The 17,963-nt window shown below is 42.9% G+C and overlaps 1 protein-coding gene and 1 long non-coding RNA gene across 7 annotated transcripts; one reads left to right on the top strand and one right to left on the bottom strand.

Annotated features, from left to right (window-relative positions):
- Window positions 1-1,634: 1,634 nt before the first annotated feature.
- On the bottom strand, window positions 1,635-3,650 carry LOC136505191 (uncharacterized). 6 transcript variants are annotated; one of them, XR_010771125.1, is made up of 6 exons: window positions 3,336-3,641; window positions 3,127-3,231; window positions 2,842-2,959; window positions 2,610-2,710; window positions 2,024-2,122; window positions 1,635-1,871 (listed from the first exon to the last, which is right to left on the bottom strand). It is a non-coding gene; the product is annotated as an uncharacterized lncRNA (long non-coding RNA). The 6 variants fall into 6 exon arrangements; XR_010771126.1 differs by having other exon boundaries at window positions 2,024-2,119; XR_010771123.1 differs by having other exon boundaries at window positions 2,024-2,710; window positions 2,842-2,962; window positions 3,336-3,650.
- Window positions 3,651-13,192: 9,542 nt separating this feature from the next.
- On the top strand, window positions 13,193-17,548 carry LOC136504253 (protein FLX-like 3). Its single transcript, XM_066499113.1, is given in 6 exon segments — window positions 13,193-13,386; window positions 13,762-13,917; window positions 13,919-14,517; window positions 14,623-14,768; window positions 17,088-17,169; window positions 17,280-17,548. Coding segments are annotated over 5 exon segments (1,056 nt in total). The 5' UTR covers window positions 13,193-13,386; window positions 13,762-13,773; the 3' UTR covers window positions 17,365-17,548.
- Window positions 17,549-17,963: the final 415 nt, after the last annotated feature.

Genomic DNA, 17,963 nt, shown 5'->3' with positions numbered 1-17,963 from the left:
TCAGGTTCATCTCTGTTAAATCTCAACTGTGTTAGATTATTTTTCATAGAGCGACAGTGCCGCCCTGTAAGGCCGGCAGTGTCGCCCTCTGTTCTAACAGAGTTTTGAGTTAAATTGTTACAGGCCTATTCACCCCTCTCTCTAGGCCTTCTTTGTCTTCCTGTAGATCCTACAAACTCCCGTATGGCAAAAAGCCCCTCACATGCCTCTGGGCATCAATAGTGTTGTAGGCGTCGGGATTCACCATACCCGGTAAACGTGGTAAGACTCATCACTTGCCTCTAGGCATCCAGCAGTATTTTGCAGGTACCGACGTCAACCCTTCCTGAAGAAGATAGCGCAACCTCCCACGTGCACCTGACATTCTACAGTGACATCAATAGTGTTGTGGGCGCCTACCATTATCCAATCCTCATCGGCGTGGACAACAAGACTTAAAAACATCCGTACCCTCTCCCTCTCACATGTAAAGTCATCCCCTTCATCTATAAAAGGGGATGCACTCCCTCCAACAGGAGGACGGACCGATCCAAGCTCAGTTCCTTTAGATTCATTAGTCCAATAGCTCACAACCACAGAACCGCTAGGTTCAGACCTCAAGCACATGCTTGAACACTCAGCTCATAGCGGAGTCCCCGTCGCTCTCGACCCTTCCGACCGGAGCCAATCGGGCCTCTTGTACACCCCATCTTTCTCCTTCTCGTTTGTAACCCCACAGCAAACTTCGAGCACCTGGGCTCAGGAATAAAGTCTTCGACCGACCCCGACTGGACGTAGGGCACATTGCCTGAACCAGTATAAATCCTGTGTCATTGAGTGCTAGGCCACCTCCGATCACAACGTACAGCAAAACTACAAATATTCACTAGTTGGTTACTTTCTGTACCGACACTACATATTAAAGAAAGACACTAGATTGAGCAAGTTTGAGAAGAAATATGATGAAAGATTCTTACTTGGTTACTCCACTACTAGCAAAGCTCGTAGAGTTTGAAATTTTGCTAGTGGTACTCTTGAGGAGGTTCATGATGTGGAATTTGATGAAACCAATGGTTCCCAAGAGGAAGATAAGAATCTAGATGATGTGAGAGGCACTCAATTGATCAATGCAATGAAGAACATGGATATTGGTGACATAAGGCCTAGAGAGGTGATTGATGTTGAAGATGACAAGAATCAAGTGCTCTCTAACTCAAATGTGCAAGTTAGTAGCTTTCATGATCAATATCAAGCTAGTACAAGTGATTAGAAAATGCAAGATCAACAACAAGTGGCTATACACTACAAGAGGAACACCCCTCTTGCAACGCATATATGTGTTGCTAGAAATGCAAGTAAGTGTTGCTAGCATGTATACCAACGCATTTGATATGCGTTGCTAGAGATGACGTTGCAAGGGTCTATTGGAACACGTACGTATACGTTGGTAACTAGTGTAAAAATGTGTTGCTAGCTGCCAACGCATATATTTAGTTGCCACCAACAATTATATGCGTTGCAGCTTGGATTTGCAATATTTACTATAATATTCTTTTCATATTGATTAATTATCACAACTATACCGGTATTTTTACAATTTCAATAGCTTTGGTTCAAGAATGCAGGAGTATTAAAAAATGGACAACCGCGGAAGGTGCTGGGAATATATTTTTATTTATTCTCTAAATTGTGTATATGGTACATACAGAAAACATCTACAAATAAGCTACAAATATCCACCTAGTACACAGCCTCACTATAGTACAACAACATATCACTTTGGATATGCTGGCCTTTCCAATAGTGTTACATATCTTATTGAAACAATCTAGAGACTTCATGGCTATTTCCATCCGTCCATTGAGCGCTGCAGCAATTGGCCATCTGAGTTTCTGCAAGTGACATGTGTGCATTTTGTGTAAAGAAACTGCCATCAGATGCCATCTTTGAATACACGTATTCTAGATGGACAGTGAACTTTTGTATCATATATTCATATCAGTGCATAAGAATATTTGTACTCTGGTAAAAAAAAAAGAATTACCACAACAGATGAGTTCCCCATGAACGCTTCATGTCAGATCTTCTAAAAGAAGAGTCATTCAAGCTGTAGTTCCCAGCTATCCATATGTTTATAATTCTGCTATTAAAGCAAACAAATATGTATTATGCACACCATCCTTAACTGGAGATCTGTCAAGGCTAGAATAGTTAAGCATTCAACAGAATATGGTACTTGAGAGGTAAGAAGTAACAATAAAAGTCTGAATGTCTACATTCACATGGTCCTTACAAAAATTGAGATGAAAAATACGTAGCCCTAAAGGCAACATATTTGCTAGAATGATTCTCATATCAAATCTCATATGCTAATTGGAAATTACAATAGTTTCTGCTAGGATGTCTAACAGTACAAGTGTATTACTCAAGGACATATATGAGAAATAAATTAACAGTAAGTATACTAACAAGTCTGATTAAACAACTACAAATTTTAGGTATTGATAATTTCATAACATGATGCACAATTGACATTGCAAGCAAATGCCATTAGATTTATATCAGCAATCTCACTGTTGATTCATTTAATCAAGGCAAAAGAAAATTGCACGAAAAGTAAGAACATTTACTGAAAATTTGCCCTTTACTATAGATCTGCTACTCCATACAGTTGCCACATGTCTGCTACTCCTTACAATTGGCGCAGGACTGCCACTCACATATAAATAATCTGCACACACTGGAAAAATTTCAAGATCTGCCCAGAACTACAGGAATACTCACATGTAGGCCAAATAATTGATAATTGAATCAAGAAGTAAAGAATCAAGAGACCTCAGGGATTGCAAAGAATCAACAGACCTCAGGGATTGCAAGGAAATATTATGTTGCCCCTCTGTATCAACACTGATGGACGAACAGTCAGTAACTCACTACATCGATCCCCTTTGCAAGGCCATCCTGAGTCGTGACGGCGTGACTGCTTTATTAAATAAAACTGAGTCACGGATGAAAGACAACCAATATGGGCGAAATTAATAAAAACCAATCTATGGGTCAACAGGATTTAGGATTTGGGAACCATCCAAATCAATTATTACTAACCAAAACGATATTACGTAAAGATAGGAGGAGAAAACCGCTGACCATGGTAGGAATCCAGCGATGGAGGGGAATGGATTCGTCGATCCAAGGGGATGACCGGGACAACCTTTGGATCCGAGCGTCACCTCTGCCTCTCTCTGCGGCTCCCTGAGTTGTAGAAATCGCTGCAAGAGTCAATATTGATGGCTGGAAACCGAATCCAGATCTGCTCCCGACTTATAAATAATAAAGTATTCTGCTCACAAGATTACCTCCTCTCCGCTACCTGATGTAATGGAATGGAGGTCACAGCATTTGTGAAGATGGGGCTTGTGATAGAAGGCGGCGGCGCACCAAGGAGACGAGACGATGGGAGGAGAAGACCTAATCGCCTCTCTGGCCCCGTTCACTGCCCTTAAACCCGATTTTCATCCGAAAATTGCTCTAGAATTTCTCCCAGCAAACGGGCCTATGTTACGATGAGGATGAGGGGAGCCTGGTTTTATGGAATGAGGAAACAGCCCCACGATGAGGCGGCATGGACGTGGGTGGCCAGGTGGGGTGCGGTGTGGGTAATTATGGAGTGACTGCAACGCACAACACATTTGTTGCAATGGAATGTTGGAGAAGGGGAGTTGCTAGCGTAGTGCTAGAACATTGTCTTAACTAAATGATCAATTAAATATAAGCAATTAAATTTAACTGCTCTAACCAACTAATATTATAAGAGATCATTCTTTATACTCTATAATTGGTGATATTTCAAGAGGTATGCAAACAGGATCAAGATTGACATTATTTTATAAACATTTCTTATTTGTGTCATCCATTAAACCAAAGAAGATAGATGAAGTTTTGTTGGATGTTGATTGAGTGAATGTTATACATGAAGAGCTAAACAACTTCACAAGAATTAAGTATGGGAGTTAGTTGAGAGGCCTAAGGATCATAATGTGATTGGAACTAAATGAGTCTTTCAAAACAAGCAAGATCAAGATGTGATAGTTGTAAGGAACAAAGTAAAATTAGTGGCTCAAGGTTACACTCAAATTGAAGGTCTTGACTTTGGAGAAACATATGTCCCAGTTGCAAGATTGGAAGCAATTAGAATTTTGTTAGCCTATGCTTGTGCCCACAGCATCAAGTTGTACCAAATGGATGTGAAAAATGCATTTCTCAATGGATACATAAATGAGCTTGTGTATGTTGAGTAACCTCCCGGATTTAAAGATGAGAAGAAATCCAACCGTGTCTATAAATTGAGAAAGGCTTTATATGGATTGAAGCAAGCATCAAAAGTATGATATGAGAGATTGAAGGATTTTCTACTCTCTAAGGGATTCATTATGGGCAATGTTTGACACCACTCTCTGCACCAAGAAGATTGGCAAAGACTTGTTTGTGTTGTAAATATATGTGGATGACATCATATTTGGATCAACCAATCAAGAGTTTTGTGAAGAGTTTAAAAAAATGATCGCTAATGAGTTTGAGATGTCTATGATTAGAAAGCTCACCAACAACCCGCTATCACTTCATAAGAGATCATCAATAAAAATAGGACATCTGTATTTAGATTGTGGGCACCGATGATCAACTTGCTGATATATTCACTAAGCCTTGATGAGAAGAGGTTTTGCAAGCTAAGAAATGAATTAAACATACTTGACTTCTCAAATATGTGTTGATGCCCCCATATATGACATGTCTCTCCTTCGAGCAAAGCAAGATAAAATTGATTGACATGTCATTCATTCTTTGCTAAGGACTTGTTTAGTGTATCTAGTCATTCCTCACATGTCTTAGGCTTATTCATGAAAGGTAAATAAATTTAATGATTATATGGTACCACTATTGCTTCTATGCTAAAAATGATCTAGTGGTAGTATATGACATGTTTGTGGGCTTGTGAACCTAGTGTGTAATCTAAAAAATAGGCTATAAATATTTAACTCAACATGGTCAAGATAACCCTTGAAATGAGGTGTGAAGAAGCTTGTCCTTAGATCAAACTGAATTAAATATCTTTTACAAGTGATCTAGATTGAATCAAATTTGAAAAAATGATCCTCACTTAACATGGTTTCACCCTAACCTATCTAAAATTTGCGCTCACCTTTTGTGGTATTTGATGCCAAAGGGGGAGAACTAATTCACAAAGATAGTAAGATAGGAGGAGCAAACAAATGAAATGACAAAACAAGGCGATCAATTAAAATTTAAAGCACACAAGTAGGGGGAGCAAGCTCATAAACTTGCATATTGCATTTGTATATGCATTACATATGTTTGCTTGTATGGCATATGTTTTTAAATTCCATATCCATGCTTGTGTGGTGTATGCTAGATTATAGAAAATGATTGGTAAAATGAAAAACTAGCATGCATAGGATGATAGTTAGATGTGTCTTGCATATTTTACAGGTGTTACTAGAGTCTTGTTTATAATGTTGATCACACGAGGTATCTAGTGTTTGTGTTTTGCAAGTGCTATCTAACTAACTATGGTGCTAAGGATGGTGTTCAAATAGCAACTCCAATTGGTATCACGCTTCAAAGGTCTTTTCTTTACACCTTAGCATTATTTGGTAGACATTACTTTCCCACACTTCTAAATCCATGCATATGTGCAAGCTTTCGAATCCAAACTCTTAGCACATATGTAGGAAAAGCTAATGCTACCAATTCAGGTTTATAAAACTTGTCCATATTCTTTACACATGGTAAAATGCTTGGGCAAACAACATGAATCAAAAAAAATATTAAATATCTTTACGAAAAGATTGTCATCAATTACCAAAAAGGAAAAGATTGAAAGCCTTAGATTAGTTTTGGATAATTAATGAAACCTATGCACTAACCTTTGTCATGAGTTGTGATATGAGCTAGGTTGGTGCAATCCAAGTGTGAAGCATGGTGGCACTCGTGAGATGGTGATGATCACATGAAATGATGAGATGGCCACATGTGGTGATGATCAAGTGCTCAACTTGGAAAAGAAGAAAAAAATAAAACCCTATGGAGATCAAGGCAAAGGTATAAATAGGGGTTTTGTTTCGGTGATCAAGACACTATAGAGAGTGTGATCATATTTAGGATAGATGACCGTACTATTAAGAGAGGTTCTCTACTAGACAATTCGGTCATCTAGTGCCACTAGGTGTTGGATTTCATGCATTGTATTTAGGCCTAGTGCACATCGGAGAGCAAGCGAAAATATTTATTGAAAATGTTTTTGAGAAATGCTAACTTGGCTCTAACATGTTTTGATAAAACACTTTAACAGTTAGCATCGCTTGAGGAAAGGAGCTCGAGTTGCTGTGGATCGAATCGCGAAAAAATTTGCAACTCAGAGAGCTAGTGGCTGAGAATGGGAGTTAGGGCTGGGGCACCGGCATTGGCACGGTGGTGTACCATCGTAGGATGTTTGGTGCCACCACCTCTTTTCTCCTGAGGGTGGCTAACTGGAGTTGGGGTGATGGGGTCACCGCCATGGTGACGGCGGTGCACCGCCCTATTCCACCTAAGAGCAGCAATAGCAAAGGGGGGCACCGCCATGGGTGCGGCGGTGCACCGCCACTTTCCCCAGAGACTCCGTTTTTGGGGACTTGACTGGGATGGTCACCGCCATCCCTAGGGCGGTGCCACTGGGAGCCTTGTTCGGTGACCTCGTAGACAGTATCTCCAAAGGGTCAACGACTCTATTTGCTTGTGTGGCTATAAATAGAGGGTATGGCTGGCCTTGGCCACTCTCTTGGCACCTCTTACACTTGTGCACACCCTTCGGGACCTGAGCAAACACAATCCAGTCACTTGCACACTTGATTTCATCATTTGAGTGAGATTGATGAGCCTCTAGTGCATTGCATTGAGTTGCATCATCTTGTGCACTAGTTGGGTGATTTGGGCTGGTTGTGAGTTTGTTACTCTTGGTGTTTGCTAACACCTAGATGGCCCGGTGATTGGAGGATCGTTGAGCGGAGTTACTAATTGTCGCCAGCCTCGATCGGTTGCTTGTGCGGGTTCTTGACCTTCTCCCGGTGAAGATCCAAAATGTACTCTATTGGATTGCGCGTGTCATTGAACTACCTCACTTGTGGGTAGGTTCTTGCGGTGTCCATTTGTTCGACGAGATTCGTGCAACACCTATTAGCCACTGAACCACCAAGTGTTAGTCGAGACAATGGGGACTAACGTGCCGACACAAGCACGTGAACTCGGGAGAAAAATCTTGTGTCCCTTGTGTGATTGGAATTCTCCCAGTGATTGGATTGACTTCATATTATGTTTGGTTTATTCCTCGACAAGGCGGTATAATCAATCTACTCACTCCTTTATATTTCTTGCAAACTAGTTGCCAAGCTCTTTAGTGTAGTTAGTCTTTTGAGAGCTTGTTAGTTTGGTTAGTGTGGCTGTTTAGTTAGTCTTTGAGAGCACACTAGCTTAGTGAGTAGTGACTTAGCTCGTGTGTATGCCTTGTGATCATAGCAACTAGAATTGTTGGGATGGGTGGCTTGCAACCCCTGTAGAGCTAGAGTAAAATTGCATTACGCCGTTTGTTGTACTAATCAATTGCTCTAGTGCTTTGTAGTGTTTTTAAATTGGCTATTCACCCTTCTCTAGCCATATTAGGACCTTTCACTTATGCAAATAGAATTCTAGGGTTCCTTTATTTTCTTATGGAATAAGAAGAATTCTTTCATTCTCCTTTTATTTTGGTTTTCCCCAAAGAAAAATGTTTCGAGGGAGCGGAATTCCTAGTAAAAAAAATAGGATCCTTCCACTTAGATGAAAAGGAATTTTCCATCCAATCCAATCCAATAGAGCCATGGAATTCCCGAGCCGCTGCGGCTGTGCGTGCATGAATACAAAAACTCGCTAGCCGCTAGTTTGGGCCACCATTGCCCCAAAGAAAGAAGGTGACGTTGAAGGAGTCACAGCTAAAAAGAACAAAGGCTGACCACAAGCAATCCCACAGGTTTCACAGAGACAAGAAACTTGAACGTCGTTCACCAAGCTGCGAGACATTAAAGTGGGCCGTAGAGCCACCGATTGCAACATGGAGGAGAACCCCAACAGAGGCAGGCGAGAGCCGGAGCTTACAGCAGCCAAAAGCAGCAATAAGGGAGAAGGAAGAACGGTCAACCGAGGGGCACGCGACCGGGACACCCAGCTTACGCCTGATTTCCTCCTGAAGCTTTAGTCTAGGGGAGAAGGAAAGCTCAGGGAACACCATGGCGGGAGCGGAGCCGAGAGGGAGGGAGAGATGGGGAGGACACACCTTGAGCTGGCGAAGAGCGAGGGGGACAACAGGTCAAATAGCGACCGGAAGGCCCAACACACCAGCGTCGGCACCAACGCCGATGGGGGCGTAGACAGGCACGCAGTCATCACTCATCCCGCTCTGAATCGGCGTGGATGGCTATCGGCCGGAGCCTCCGCGACCCTCCTCACGGCGCATCGTATGTCAACGGCTCTCAGAATGTGTGGTGGTGGAGCGAGGGACCGATAGCGGCGGGCATGTGCGGGTGGTGGCAGAGAGGTGGGAGTTGGTGCTTGCCAGCCACTGCCAGGGTGGCGTGGGGTATGGGGGCGGGGAGGGGAGGGAAGGAAGTTTGGAGCTCATACTTTGGTCAGTTTCTCGTCGATTCAATTTCCTGCTGGGGAAAGTTAAATATGCCTTTGAGGGCATATGCTTGTAACATCCTAAAATTTGCATTCATTTAAAATTAGTAAATATGATTTATTTAAGCAAATGTGTGTGCATTAAAAGATAGGGAAATAATAAATTTTGTGGAATTAAAATTTAAAAATAAGGTTAGAAACTTTTTGATGCATACATGCTGCTGCATATCATTTTGTGAATGCTTGGAATTTGTTAAAGATTTCAAAAAAAGAATTGAAATTTGAATTTAAAAAGGGTTTTGGAAAATTGTAGAAAAAGAAAAAAAGAGAAGAATCACTTTTATTCCCCTTCCTTCTTGAATTTCGGCCCGCTGGCCCTCTCTCCTTTCCCCGCGGCCCAGCATCGCAACCTAGCACCAGCCCCAGCCCAGCTCGCCTCCCCGCCTTGCTCGGCCCAGCACCGCGGCCTAGCCCAGCCGAATGGCCTGGCCGCAACCGTCGCCCACGCTCCTCCCTAGCCGCTGAAGCCCGAGCCCCACTTGTCGGCGCCATCCTCTTCCCCGCGCGGCTCGGAACCGCCCACGCCCGGCGCTGCAGCAACCGCCACCCACGACTGGCGTCGTGGGAGCGCCCCCCCCCCCCCGCGTGCACCCCTGTTGCCTCCCCGCTTCTTCTTTGCATTCGCCGAGCGCAGCAGAGGCCACAACAGCCGCAGTCGAAGGTCGTCGGGATCCGCCATCGCCGAGCTCGGAACCTCCGCGCGAACAGTCGTCTCCGAGCTGCCCCCGTCTCCATTTCTCCCTTGGTGAGCTTCGCCTTGTTCCCCTATCTCTCCCGGTACCATTATTTTCATTTTTCTTGGCTTCTAGATGCCCTGGCCGCGAGCTCCGCAAGCCTTGGCCGCCGGCCATGGCGGCCACCGCGCTACCCGCTGTTCCCGGCCTCCGTATAGGCCTGGACGAGATCCCCTGTTTCCCCTCTAACCCCCGGTGCCCTCGGTTGGGAAAACCGTGGACCGTAGGCCAGTAACCGAGCTCGCTGACGTGTTTCTCGTCGCCGGCAATGGAGCGCCGCCACGGCTGCTACTGTGCCCGACCGGAATCCTTCTCTCTCCCTCCCTAGGTCTAATCCGAGCCCTCCATCCATGATCTGACGCCCTAGATCTTCCGATACCCCTTCGCGTGGCTGATTTGCAAAAGAGACCCTGGACTTTTCTAAGTCCTAACCCGTAGTCCAAGGCGTAGTTCCCCGAATGCGCAATCTCGTTTGGAAAACGTAAACTCCACGGCTTAAGTCAAAAATACGTTTTCAGTATTTACAGAAATGCCATTTGAACTGTTTCGCTTATAAAATTGTCGTTTTAGCTCTGAATTGATCCATTCAAATCGTGTTAGCTTCGTAATTTCATAAGCTACATATTAGAACTACTGTTAGTCAAGTTTGGAACTTTTTAAATTCATGGTTAGATTTAATTAAATATATTGCTATAGGAAAACCCGCTTAAATCATAACTTTCGCATTTTAGCTCTGTTTTTCGTGAACTTCGCATTTACGTGATCATAGCGAGACGTAGATTATTTCTACAAACATTTTATCTTGTTTTCAATATTGTTGGTGTACTGTTCTAATGATAGGAATGTTTGCTTTGCATAAATGCTTTTAGAATATTGTATGTTGCCGTGTTGGTCGCGTTCAGACGGTGAGGAAAACATTGGAGACCAAGAATTCTTCGACGACCAGCAGGACCAGCATGAGTTTGTGAACCAAGGCAAGTATAGCATGGGCCTTCCTTGATGTCCTATTTCACTTTAATCAATTACTCATTTGCATGTGTCTAATTTTGATACCCGTAAGGACAACCTAGTGATTGTTTATCCTGTGCCTTGTCTCCTATGGATTAAATACATATGGATAGATTGCTAGTGCTCTAACTGAATTTGATATACATGATGATGAATGATACTATGGAACTAAGAGTTTAACATGATTTATAACAACTGTTCCATAGGGCGAAGGTGCAAATGACATTTGTTCATGTTGCTCTCAGCTCTCCATAAGGACTTATCTGTCGGCAAAAGCTGGGACTGACAGTGCAACCGGGAGAGTCATATGGCTCTGACTTTAGCTCAGTAATATGATCTTTTATAGCTAATTAGAGGTTACCTTTTTGGCGCAAATGAGGCTTGCCACATTGGGTATAGGGCTGCCTCTGTTCCTATGAGTATAGCCGCGATGGATATGTGCCATAGGAAAGGGGGGTTCCTACATCTGCCTGCCAAGGAAACCTAGCGGCCCTAACTTGTTAGGGAAACCTATGAAATGACTTCATAGTGTACCCTGCCCGCTCACCTTGGTAGTGACATGGGAGTAATTAACCCGGGCATATGGGGATCACGACTCGCGGTGAATGTGCACCACCTCTGCAGAGGGTAACAAACTGTTATAACAGCCGTGCTCACGGTTACGAGCGGCCCGGAAAACTCACAGAATAAATAGATACTTGATGATGTTCATTTAAGATGTTCTATGATGATATACGATACACTTTACACTGATATTTGTTTTTATGGGATTAAATGGGAGCTTAAGCATAATTTGATAATATCTGATAATAAAAGTTTGACTTACTAAAAATGCTAACTGTAGTAAACCAGTGTCAACCTTTTGAGCTTCATAACCCCATGTTAGCTTGTTAAGTACGGGATGTACTTACACTTGTTTATTTTCTTGATTTGGATAAAAATCCCGAATGGGTAACAGATGACAACGGGTATAAGGATTTCCCGGAGGATTTTTAGGCTCGTGGTCAACCAGTTGACCTTCCTGTGATGAAGCCCACGAGAGTTTATTATCTTTTATTTTCCGCTATGTTATGTAAGACAATGTGATACTATTATTCGTTAGGTAAGTTACACCGTGATGATACTTTTTATAATTTGTCAACTTATATGTGTGACTGATCTCTAGGCACACATGAGTTTAGTGCATTCAATTTCATCCTTAAAATTGAGTGCGACAATGCTCCCATCCTCATTCCTGTTAGATTCGCATCGGAATGGATGCATCGTCTCTCTCCTGTAGGGGATGGGAGCACGTGTGCCCCCAAGGAAAAAAAAGCTACTTCCCCATCGACGCTTGATGCCAAGGGATAGTGCGTAGACTTCGCCTGTTCGCGCTGGGTAACTGACTTGCTGGTGCTGATCCATGAGAGCTCTCTTCTCGGTGCCGCCGCTATTAGGCTAGTGTCTAGTGTCCGCTATCACGAGTCCACGATGAGGGACGGGCACGGCAACAGATGTTGTATTGGAGGTAAAAAAAAAGAAAAGACAAGTAAAATTGATCCATCCTATTTAAATTGGATTCTCGTGTAATCTCCTGTAGTCCGGCAATCAGTTGATAATTGATGCTTTGATTCACACTATTCTTTAATTGATAGTTCATTTTCCAGTAACGAAAAAAAAATCTTTGAGCGTATAATTGAACCACATCATTATTGTCTCTTATTTTGTACATGACTACAATTTACACCATCACAAAAATTAGTTAGTACAAAGTTCGTCATAGGTGGATTTTTGTTCTGGATCCTGATAGACTGAGTAGCATTTAAGTTTATTTTATCAGATCTACAGATGCCACTCTGCCTTTGGCCCCGTTCGCTTGTCTTAAATTTGGTTTGTTCGGCTTGTTTTTTCAGCCGGAACAGTGTTTTTCTCTCACAATAATTCAGCCGGAACAGTGTTTTTCAGCCAGTTTCAGCCAAAATTCAGACCAGCGAACGGGGCCTTTATCATAACTGGCATGTGGGATGGATAATGGATTTCATTATTTTGGCTCAAACGCTAAGGTCATCTGGAACGTCCTAGGTTGTAAATTTTTTGACTCAAACCGCCTGCTTGTAGAAATCAATATCCTCCTCAACTAGGAAGGCCATCTGAAGTGGTTGTAGCTTCATACTCTGAGAGCTTTGTCGATTTCTTTCCTTCCAAGTCCTCCACCAAAATAAATGATTACCCAATGCAAGATCATTGGTTCCTCTCTTTTGAGGATCCAAAGTAGGGGGGCTCTTGAGTTGTTCTAAGAGGTGGTTTGAACTGGTCTTTTATAATATTTTTTACCAAAATATAAACATATTGTTTAGCTGAATTTATCTAAGGTTGACAAAGTGTGACTATTCTAACATACAAGAAAAAATATTCTAGGTTTATGAAAATGTTTTATGTTCTAGTGAAAACGGTTCTTTCTTCAATAAAAATTGTTTAACCTTAATAAAGTATAAAAAAGTTTCATTTACTTATTTACAACGCACTAATAAATATTATTATTGTTTTATATTTAAAATAATGTTGTAGTAGCCATTCATAGGCAGGATAAATATGAAATCGCGAAGAATACAAAATAAAACAAGAGAGAAAGAGAAAGAAACAAAAAAAATGAAATTTCAAAAAGAAACGTGTGAAAGAACGGCCCAGGAGAAGGCCCGTGTGCGCTCTCCCCGGGCCGGCCGTCCGCCGCATCCCCATCCGTTCAGGGTTCTCTGTCTCTCTCGCACGCACTGTTTCGATCCTCTCGCTCTCCGACGGCTGGTGTTTCGCTCCCCTCTCGCTCTCCGACGACTGGTGGGCCGCCGGCGCCGGCGCCGACCTACGCCAGGATCTGAGGCCTTCGTCAGTATCTTCGCCGGCGACGAGCACCCACTAGGTATTCCCATCCCTTGTCTTCCCTTCCTGCTGTGCGAAGCCGATCACTCAAACCCTAACCTAAAGCTATTTGGCTATTTGATCGATGCCTCCAAACTTCGAACTTTTTGGAAAAAACTATAGGGTATAGATGTGTACACCCATGTCCCTTTGCTGGGTCCGCCGCCCCATGCCATGCCCCAAGGCATGCCTGGTGTTAACCGGAGTATTATTTTAGGTCTATAGGAAGGATATGAACTTCGTCTTACCAGTGTTATGCAGTGTCAGATCAACCACCACTGTTACACCATTTGATCAATATGCCGGCTTCATGTTCCTGTAATGATGGATCCATTAACTCTATTTTTTTTTCTTTTGATGTTTTTTTCATGCCAAGACACCAAGCATCATGTCGGAAAGAGGTCGCCTGCCAAGGCGATTGATTGATGATCGCAGGGTGTACCATGAAGTCCCTCTAGCTGACAATCCCAGAGGCAGAGGTTATCCAGAAGTCCTTGTGGTTGGGGATCGTAGGGGCTACTCTGACATCCAGTGTGGCTCAGGAACGCCGGGACTATCATGAGTGCCGCCTGCCTGATGAACGTAGGGTCTACCCTGGTGTTCGTATGGCCGATCATAGGGCCTATCCTGGCAGTCGTGGGATTGATGACCGTAGGGCCTATCCTGAGATCCATGAAGGCCCACGCATGAGGGCAGCTCCTCACCCTCACCCAGCTGTCTTAGAGGATGAGCTCGAGTTACAGGAAGTTGAACTCCGGAGGCTTTTGGCGCATAACCGTGCTCTGGCTGAGGAGCGTGAAGTGTTAAGCAGGGAAATACAAGCTGGAAAAGATGAGGTCCGCCACTTGAACGTGATCATTGCAGACATTAGCACTGAGAAAGAAAGTTATATCAGTAAGCTTGTGGACAAGAGGAGGAAGCTTGAAGCTGAACTTGGAGCAAGTGAGCACTTGCGTGATGAGGTCAGGCAGCTCCGTGGTGAGATTGGCAAGCTCATTACCGCTAGGAAAGAACTATCTGCAGAGGCTGCATCTCTCATGGAGGAGCTGAACAGGGAACAATCCGTTCAACAGCAGCTACCCATGCTGAAAACAGAACTTGATGGTCTGCAACAGGAACTTATTCACGTGAGGTACTTCTGCAGTTTCGTTTGCTCCATTTGATTTTTGGGTGCACCAGTTAGTATTTTTCATATTTATATGCTTGTATTGTAAGATCATTGATTTGTCTTCTGCAGGACTGCTTGCGGGTTAGAGCAGAAGGGGAATTTGGAATTGCTGGAACAAAGGAAGGCAATGGAGAAGAATCTGCTTTCTATGGCACAAGAGGTTGAACAGATGCGAGGCGAATTAGCAAAATTTGAAGTTAGACCATGGGTCACAGGTATGATGTTAGGACTAATTGCTTTACGAGACTGAAAATTTTCTTATCCTTGTTGCACACAATCCCTCCTCTCATTGGCAGGAGGCTGTACTATTGTAGATAATTCTGTTTGTTTGACTGAATTGTGCATATTTCTGTATCTCTTTGGACTATTACAATCACTATACCATGGTTATAGGAGTAGGACATCAGGTTGTGACTCCTTTTTGCTATTTTGGGCACAACAATTTTGTGCATATCAACTGTATCTGTTCTTATTCTTGTCTAGGAGTCTTTACTTTTGATCAATCTTCAGCTTTTCTTTCTTAAAATACTAACTATTTGAGGTGTGAAATCTAGTTATAGAAGATCTAATGAAAAGCTACTCTAGAGCATACAAGTTACAAAAGTTTGGTGTTTTACAAACTGGACCATGTCCCCTTTTGGCATTACAGATTTGCAGTGGTTTTCGAAGTTTTTTTTTTAATACCTGTGTTGGCCATGGTTTTTAAGGCGTCGCCTAGGTGACAAGGCGTTCGCAGGGAGTAAGGCGTCCCCGACGCCTAGCCAAAAGCAGAGGAAAACGATAGAGGCCGTGCAGCCACCTCCTCGCTCATCCCCACCAAATCTGGCGCCGCCTGGGTCATCTGCGGCGGAGGCGGCGGTTGATCGAGATGGGGATCTGAGAGAGCAGCAGCAAGAGGTAGGGAAGGAGCGGAGGGCAGGCTGAGCGCACGCAGCCAAGAGCAGCGCAAGGGAGGGAGGGCGGCGCTGTACCTGCGTGAGCCATGAGAGGAGATGCGGTGGCGCTAGATGCGGTGGCGCTGTGCTTGCGTGAAGGAGGGAGATGCGGCAGCGCTGCGCCTGCGCGAAGGAGGGATGCGTGCGGCGGCGCTGCATCTGCATCCGTGAGATGAGAGATGACCTGAGAAGGGATGAGGACGCACTCGTGGGCTGCCTATTCCCTGCTGGTATTTTCCTTTTCTGGGTTTTCTTTTTCCTTTTTTCTCTTTTTCTTGCCTATTCCCTGCTGGTATTTTCCTATTTCTTAGAATGGTAAGGCGTCGCCTTGCCTCGCCTTCGCCTAGTTGACTCAAATGAGTGGCTCGCCACGTCTCGCCTTGCCGCCTTAAAAACCATGGTGTTGGCTATTATACCTTTGTGGACGCATTCATTTTGAAGATACAGCCTACAATTGGATCTTGCTGCAATTGGCAAAGGTTGCAGAATAGCACAAAAGAGCAGAACAAATTTGCCCGAAACATGCCCAGCTGCTTGTTGGCGTGTAAAAATTATCACATTGAAAATGAGACAAAGTATAAACTCAGTGATGTAATACCTCCATATCCAAAAACACTTGTATGCAGCCTGAATCATTATTAGTACTCCATGCCCTTACAACTTTGTAAACTATCATTTGGGAGAATAGGAAACTTCTGCATCGCAAGGCCAACATTTGTGGCTAGTGGCTACTGGTTTCCACTAATCTTATGGGAGATGTGTCTTGTAGACGTTGGAATTATATTTGTTAATTGATAAAGGATACATATGGTATATGTTTTAAATAATATACATTGATGGCTTAGGTTCATATTCTTGGGCAGAAATTACTCAACTGTGTGCTTACTGAGCCCTGTTAGTTTGTTGACAGCACTGCACTGGATACGATAGTCAAAATAAACAATACTTTTACTGTGTTATTTTTGTACATGTCCAAATGTATAGAAGCAAGCATAGTCTTTCTATATGTTACGAATTATCTGTTGCTCTAAAATGTATATTATGTGCATGGCTATTCTTTTATGCTGATCTTGATTTAGCATAACCCAGGACATGCATGACTAGACAATTTAATACTTTCCATCATGCCTTGATGCCTTGATATGGTTTACTCAACAATTAGTGTTGTTTAATGGGGCAACAAGAACGGTGGAAATTGATGTGTTAGCATGCCATAATCTGTGTTGCCCTAGGTGCTAATCTGGAGGCAGACCAGTGTTATCACCGAATTGTGATTAGGCAGGACTAGGCATGGTTTGATCACCACTTTGGCAGGCTAGGTGGCTAGGCAAGATGATGCTGCCTAGATAGCTAGGTGGTTGCCTTGTTCATCACTCGCGTGTACAAAACTCAGGAATCTTCCTCATCAACAATGAATGCTTAAATCATTTGTTATGACTGAATCATTTGAAATTTAAAATGGACAGTGATTTTCTTCAAAGTCAACTTCCTAAAACAGTATTTATCTTGTCAGTATTGTTGATGGTTTATACTTGTCATTTTTTATTTCTTTAATATAAGGCAGAATTCTTATGCTATTACTTCTATGTAACATTTTAGGTGGAACATATGGGATGCAGATGGGGAGTCCTGAAGTGACCTTCACTAAGAACCCATATGAAGATAGTTACAATATCAATGCTGGTATGATCTCCTAAAAGATAGCATATGTGACCATTAAATTGTTCCCCTATTAACTCTATGGATAGTTCCTTATTTTATCTGTAACCTTCTATTGTATTTGTATTACCAGGGGGTTTCTGAGAAAGGTCCTTTGCATCCTCCTGAATCTGGTTCATGGGGGGCATATGACAAGAATCACCTTCAGTACCGCTAAGATCAGAACTTAGTGGTTGGAGAAAGAATCACCTTCTAGGTTTTAATGGTCATGTCAGAACTTTTACAGTACCTAAGCTTTATACCTGCTTGTTTTACAATTAAGAGTTGTCTTTTTTAATGTTTCTAATCATAACTTTCCCCAAACTATCTTATAAACTGGCTAAATTGTTAAATTATTGGTACCAAGATGTCCAGAGTGGATCATACATGCCCCATGTGGCATAGCTAGCGTGAATCTAATATTAACTTCTGCATTGTTGAATATGATGTGCTGACAAAAATGCTTGCATCATGCAATAGATACCATTGGACGCAGCAAATTATTGAAAGATAACTTGTTTACAGTTCTGTACACCTCATTCAATTTTAGTTTTAGACATACAGCCTGAAGGGCAATATATGCTACATAGGATAGAAGACTCAAGAAGAAGGTGAAAAGACCTTTTTACCTTATAAGCCCCCTCCCCCTCGTCAAATGCAACTATGCAAGGCATAGACAATAATGTTTCATTTGAAGAGAGTATGACACTAAGCACACTAGACTTAGACACATTACAACAGTGATAAGCATTAAACAATACATCCAAATCCGACGAC

This window comes from Miscanthus floridulus, chromosome 14 (genome assembly GCF_019320115.1).
Source record: "Miscanthus floridulus cultivar M001 chromosome 14, ASM1932011v1, whole genome shotgun sequence".
In the NCBI taxonomy this organism is placed as follows: domain Eukaryota; kingdom Viridiplantae; phylum Streptophyta; class Magnoliopsida; order Poales; family Poaceae; genus Miscanthus; species Miscanthus floridulus.
Note: the sequence above shows the minus strand (reverse complement) of the source record. Positions and strands in the feature narration are given on the sequence as shown.